The sequence below is a fragment of the Apiospora phragmitis genome (genome assembly GCF_038363925.1).
Source record: "Apiospora phragmitis strain CBS 135458 chromosome Unknown utg000010l:1.0-9815664.0:1.0-9183399.0, whole genome shotgun sequence".
Classification (NCBI taxonomy): Eukaryota; Fungi; Ascomycota; class Sordariomycetes; order Amphisphaeriales; family Apiosporaceae; genus Apiospora; species Apiospora phragmitis.
The window spans coordinates 311,096-317,180 of NW_027117409.1; the positions used below are offsets into that span (position 1 = coordinate 311,096).

The 6,085-nt window shown below is 50.5% G+C and overlaps 2 protein-coding genes across 2 annotated transcripts; both read right to left on the minus strand.

The window, feature by feature from the left end:
- Positions 1-550: 550 nt before the first annotated feature.
- On the minus strand, positions 551-3,411 carry PG994_009919 (serine/threonine protein kinase; the record flags this gene model as incomplete). The annotated part of the gene is made up of 6 exons (XM_066861328.1): positions 551-728; positions 776-1,110; positions 1,161-2,107; positions 2,161-2,198; positions 2,410-2,723; positions 2,809-3,411. The coding sequence occupies 6 exons, from the start codon at positions 3,409-3,411 to the stop codon at positions 551-553; spliced, it is 2,415 nt and encodes an 804-aa protein (XP_066710438.1).
- Positions 3,412-4,445: 1,034 nt separating this feature from the next.
- Positions 4,446-5,632, minus strand: PG994_009920 (serine threonine kinase; the record flags this gene model as incomplete). The annotated part of the gene is made up of 3 exons (XM_066861329.1): positions 4,446-4,664; positions 4,722-5,351; positions 5,438-5,632. 3 exons carry the CDS (start codon positions 5,630-5,632, stop codon positions 4,446-4,448), a joined length of 1,044 nt encoding a protein of 347 aa, XP_066710439.1.
- Positions 5,633-6,085: the final 453 nt, after the last annotated feature.

Sequence of the window (6,085 nt, forward strand, 5' to 3'; positions counted from 1 at the left end):
CGTCAAGTTGAATGTATTAGCGACAGCTAAGGGCCTATGGGAGCTGTTTGATCCCATCCAATTCCAGTCGTATATGAAACGAGGTGGAATAGGAGGTGATTGAGTTGCTGGGTATTTTCGAACGATATGTGAGAAGACGTCCGACCCCGTGTTCTGTCGATGCCAAGACCGTATAAACCTCTTATGTCATTGGTAGTAACACAACTAAGTTCCAAGTATCGTACCTCGTGTTCGCGCCTCCAGTCATGCTTGGTGATATCATGCAAGAGCTAAGTTTCAGAGTCTCTGTAGAACGCCGCGCTGTCCCCCCCAACGGGATATCTTCAGGGAACCCCCAAACGCCAGCAAAAAGAGGAAAATGAAAGCAACCAAGAAGCAGAAGAAAACGCCACGTGTAGTCATCCATCATTATACCTAGAGATGGGTCCCTCTAGAATCTCCCAAACGCTGTCGGTAGAAGCTTTGTGGTCGACGATGTCACTGACGTGGCATGTTAGCTTTGGTATGGATGCAGAGGTACATACCACCAAGGAGAGAACGAAACAACTTACTAGTCCTCATTTCCGTCTTTCTTCGGCAACTCGTCGTCCAGTTCAGTAAGACGTTGGATGCCTATCTCATGTTGGCCGAAACGGACGAATTGAATCGAGGCATCAGTCCTCGGTACCCCGTGGTCTTTCATGTAGGCGATCAAGTTCCCAATAGACTTGTCCACGCCGCAAGTCCCACTGTCCGAGGCGTCCCAGATGCCGTTCGTGAATACGTATATGCTCACCGCCGAGGGTTGTTTTGAGGGGGGAAAGGGGAGACGCGGCGCCGCTGCTCCTCTCCGGCCTTCCGGAGCCTCGACTTGACATCCCGCAACACCGTGTCAAAAACGTGCTCCATCTTGCAGTGTGAACTGTTGTATTTTGGACCGAAGGAATTTTGGAGCAGAATCCCGACTTTTGTGCTGTTTTCGCACTTGTATTTGGTAGTTGGACTGGCGGTAAAGATGACCTCGACCCCGTCGGGGTCCATCTTCTTCATGAGATACGACAGGTCTTTGACAAGCGATGACACTTCGTCACGATGTTGTAGCATGAACCTCGAGTTGTCCACGATGATGATCTGTTACTCAAGTTAGTCAGTACTCACTGACGATGGCTCTATTAACTCACGAAGTCTCGCCCTACCAAGGCATCCTTGATCGGGACCCAGCCAGGCAAAACTCTGGCTGTCCCTGTTCTCTTGTACTCTTCAATCCACTGATGTAACTCGCTTGGGGCGACTCCAGGCAGGGAGGATCTCCGAGAAGGTGTGTCCACTCTGGATATCCTGGTATTGAGATGGGCAGGTGATAAAGGACAAACTGGGACTGGTAGTGGACGCGATGGTATACCATGTGTTGGCTGCATAGCGGCAGTCGTGTCAGATCCTTGCTGCGGCTCAGTGGCGCTTGACCGAAGCTGCCGCGGGGACGTTTGGGTTGGAAGTTCCGGGAGACTGAGCTCGTTTGGGAGGGCGGGCGCAGGTCGAACATTGCTGCCTTCTGAGCCATGCAGACGAGCAGTGGGCGGAAGCGGAGGGCGCTGCGGCGTCTGTGCAGTTTGATCCGCGTCGTGCCCATAAAAGTACGGTCCTGAACCATTGACGACTGGCGGGGTATTCTGCCAAGATTCCCTTTGGGCGCCACTTGCAGGCGACGGTGGCAAGTCTGCTAGGTTTGTTGAGCGACGATGTATTATGTTTGCCAATTTACTCCGAATCCTAAGCGCCGTTGCCCGTTCTTGACCATCAACAAGACAGTCGCTAAGAACATGGTCGACAATCTTGAACGTGATCTCATCGCATCGACGACCATCCGCGTAGATCTTCTGGCGGATATCTTGGACGCACTTCAGAACTCCCTCGCCGTTGTGGAAGGCGTCACTGCAGCCTATAGATCGATGTTCGTCGGGTAATGTAGATATTTCGCGTTTCCTCTGGTTTTGAAATGACAGACGGCCTGGCTCCCCGAACGTAAGCCAAACGGCGGCCTCAAGCAGGATGCAACCGATGGCCCATATATCCACGTTTGTATCAACATTGAAGTTGACGCGGGGGCCGAGATGGAGTTCTGGAGGACCTGTGGCGTACTCAATAAGAATCCTTCAAATCCCAACGAATAATAACTCTTACCGTAGGTCTTCCCAGCTCCAGTGTCAGGACCGAAGTTTCTGTCATGTTGTGAGCCGTATCTCACTGTGCTTGCGCCTAGGTCGCCGATCTTGAGTTGAAACGAGGGTTGGCATCGAAAATTGTTTTCGGAAAACAAGCACGTTGGATGGCTTGAGGTCTTGATGTATCCTAGGCGACATAGTGAGAATCAGGTTCTGCTGGACTTGAAAGGTGCAGTGGAATGGGGAGATTTGTATGTCTGTCACTTACATGGTATAGCCAGGTCGGTTGGTGATATTGTGCAATGCCAGAACACCATCAACCAACCCGACAAAGGCCATCCAGAACTTGTGAATGCCATCGTAAGAATTGGGTGGGTCGTTGCGCCTGTATAGGTCGGACAGACTTCCTTCCTCTGCTAACTCGAGAATGATGGTACTGAGACGTCCCTTGGATTCGGAATACCAATGAAAGCTTCCATAATAGGACACAATGTTGCTCGACTGCAAAGTGTTATAAGCTTTGAGCTCGTCTTCGAAGAGTTCGGTCTTGCGGTAGGTCTTAAAGACAACATATTGGATTGGCTGCTGTAGAGTCGGCGTCGCGGGTCAGTAGTGAACATGAAACCAAGGGGCTGGGCAGGGACGGTGAATTGGGTCGATGACTGACAGCATCATTCTCGTAATACGGCGAAGACGAAGGCGGCACGTGGTCTAAGTCCACTTTGAAGGCCGCCAATGTGGATTCGCGTTGCGTCAAGTCAATGGTGAACTTTGGTTCGGTGTTGGAGTCGAGTTGCGAGATTGGCAAAATGGCGCAAGGATCCAACTGTCTCTTGAACATAGGTCGATGGCGATCAATCACTACGGGGCGGAACTGCCATTGGAGCTCGTGGAATTGGTAGAAGTTGGCCTTGTCCGTAAACCCAATGGGTGCGTCGGGCCAGGGAAGACTTGCGTCATTGTTCTCGTGAGTTATCAGATCGACCAAGTGATGGAGCACGGGATATTTAGAAGTCGCTTGCCATTTGGCGAGTATCGATAGGACTTGGAGGTAATCTTGACGGACGGTTTTGATATCGGCATGGATCCCCGCGGTTCGTAGCAAGTCATCAATCTTCTCGTGAGTCCAGTACCTGTGCAACTCGTCGTAGCTGACGTACTTTGCTTCGCTGCTTTTGCATTGTAGTCCGGACCTTTCCTTGTGGCTTATATCGCTTCTAAACTCGGCGCATTGGCGAAAAGCCGGGATCGCACGAGGATGAAGATCCATGATTACTGGTGTGTGATTGCTCGTTAGTCGGTCGGAGCAAGCAAGGCAGCCCTTGAACGCCGTCGGAATTTGTGCGCTGGGGCGAATGGGGGTACGTTTGTGTCGGTCGAAACTGGAGCAACTAATAAGTCCATGGAATGACGGCTTTTTTCGAGCAAGCGGATCGATAGGTAGGTTTATAACAATCGAGTCACACGTAGCTTCTCATTTGGTGACGATGTACCGAGAAGCACGCTCAGCAGAAGCACTGCCCCCGCCGGTTTTGTTTTTGGGTCACTTGCAAACTAGGTACGTTATGAGTATTGTCAGCACGATTGAGTTATCAAGCCCGCCACGTTACAGGGGTCTAGTTTTCTGCCTTGGGCATTTTATGGTCTTGGAGAGGGGCTGATTGATGCAGTGGCGCTGGTGAGATGATGGAGGTGTGGGAGGGTATGTGACTGGCCAAATAACCTGGCGCAGGCAACAGCTGCCTACAAGGCGTCCTTCTTACCTACTGCCTGAATCCGATGCAAACGTGTCATGCGATAGTTTTCTTCGTGGCCTGAGTGTCCATCCGGTGCTTGTGTATTGATCGTATTGTTTGAATAGTTATCGAATATATGCTAATGCAGACGATTGGAACCTGTAACAAAAGATTGAAAATGAAAGGCAAACCAGACCAGCAGCCGGAAATGCGAACCATCGCTACTTCTCTCCTTGTGACTTCCCCCTTTCCATCTCCTGCCAATAAAAGACCCGCAACACACCTTCCTCGTCTGTCCCCGACTCATACCGTTCCTGAAAACAGGGCCCGCGTCATTATGCCCACTACACCGCACCTTCCTCCATTCCTAGCTTTTCTTTGCGCCTCTTGTATCTCCCGTAAGCAAGCCAGAGCCCGATGGAAGTGACCATCATTGGTATGCATATTGCAACAAACAATACAAGCACGGCTTTGTCTTCGATGATAGGCGTACTAAAAAGGGACTGGTTAAGGGTTAGAGCTGCGAAGTCAATCGCGGGATTCCAGTATGACGAAAACACCAGAAATCTTACTCCGAGAAAGGTCCCGGCAGGAAGACTAGTGTCAAGAACGTGATGAAGTGCATTGATGCGGTGTCCCGCTCTGTACGTTTCGCAATGGCGTGCATTTGCGTCGTAACCTTTTCCATTGCACTGGAAGAATCCTCCATTCGCTGGGACGTAACGTGCTGGTTTATAGCATAGAGCTTGTCCAACTCAGTCCTTTGCAGGTCGAGGATGTGGTAATACTGGTTTGATGTTAGTTCCAGGAAGTGTTACGAGGTTCAGGGGCCCCGCAGACTTACAAGGTTTTTCCCGTCGCTCATCCTCTCCAGAATGTTGTCGACTCTCAAGCAGTCGGATTTCAGATTGTGTGCAATAGATCTTAGATAATCTTGAAACTGGCGGACCGCATCTACGAGGTCCCTGTCAATATCAGCCGGCGAAGAGCTCGCCGACTCGAGCAGATTCTTATATATCTCGCTGATCTCGCCGGTGATGCTCAGATTGGCTGCGATGGCCGTTTTCGCATCCCTCAGCTTGTTGCAGAAGGTGTCCAATTGCCGAACGCCACTGAACGAGAAGTTCTTCAGGACATTCAGCCGATCTGTCGTGCTCTTAATCTGTGGCCCCAGGTCCTGGCCGACAGTCCCAGAAGTACTGCCGCTTCGTGTTATCATATCCGGGGAGTTTGGCACGGCAGAGCTGCCGGAACGAGCAGGGGGTAGCATCTTCTCGTTAATCTGGGCGCCCCTTTTCTCCCGCGGCGAGGACAGCGAAGAAGACAACGATCGCATAATACCTGGGACAGGGTCCAGAGAATCCTTTTCGGAGGGGATTAGCGCTGCAGTGGCTGGCCTCAGGATCTCCTCAACCTTGTCTGAGACTTCATTGATATACCAACCCCACCCGTCACTACACCAATCAAACATGATCTGGTGAGTTTTTAGAGATCGAAGCATTGCTTCTGCGCGTGGGCTGAGATTGAAAGGTCCGCATGGGTGGTGTTGGCTTCATATACACGATCCTGGATCAGGTCATTCGCCTTGACAGTGATCCAGAATGTTTTCCATTCGACCAAGTCCAGCGTGTGATATGTTGCAGTCTGTCGTCTTACCCACTCGCCACCGAGTTCTGGCTCTTGCTGCTCCATAGCAAAGAGCTTATAAGCAACTCGAAGGTCTTTGCCCGATCTTCCAATCTCTGGCATTGCCATGCTGGAGTAAGGGGTATGGTTCGATAACTGATGCAAGATATGCATGTGGTGAAAGCTATTCCACCTCTCATATTGGCGGCCGAAGGAGCATATGAGGTCCAAAAACCCAGGGGATACTTGGTGGTAGCTGCAGAGATATTGGAACATTTTCAACGTGCAATCCAAGGGCGCGGCAGAATGTTTTGCCGTGAGAAATCTGTATGTGTCAAGGGATTATCTTTCATTGGCTTATGATACATAAGAACTTACACGTGACGCATGAGGGGGTCTTTTTCCTTATTCCTTGTATGCTTTCTATAGTGAGGTTCCAGTTGAGATTCGTCGTTTATCCTGCTTCGTTCAACGTCTGCTTGAGATTTTAGTGCTGTCATTGGCTAGTGACGGGTATGAGACTGCTATAAATAATTACCTTTCTTTCCAGTACAGATTTCATGTATAAACACCCATGCTTGT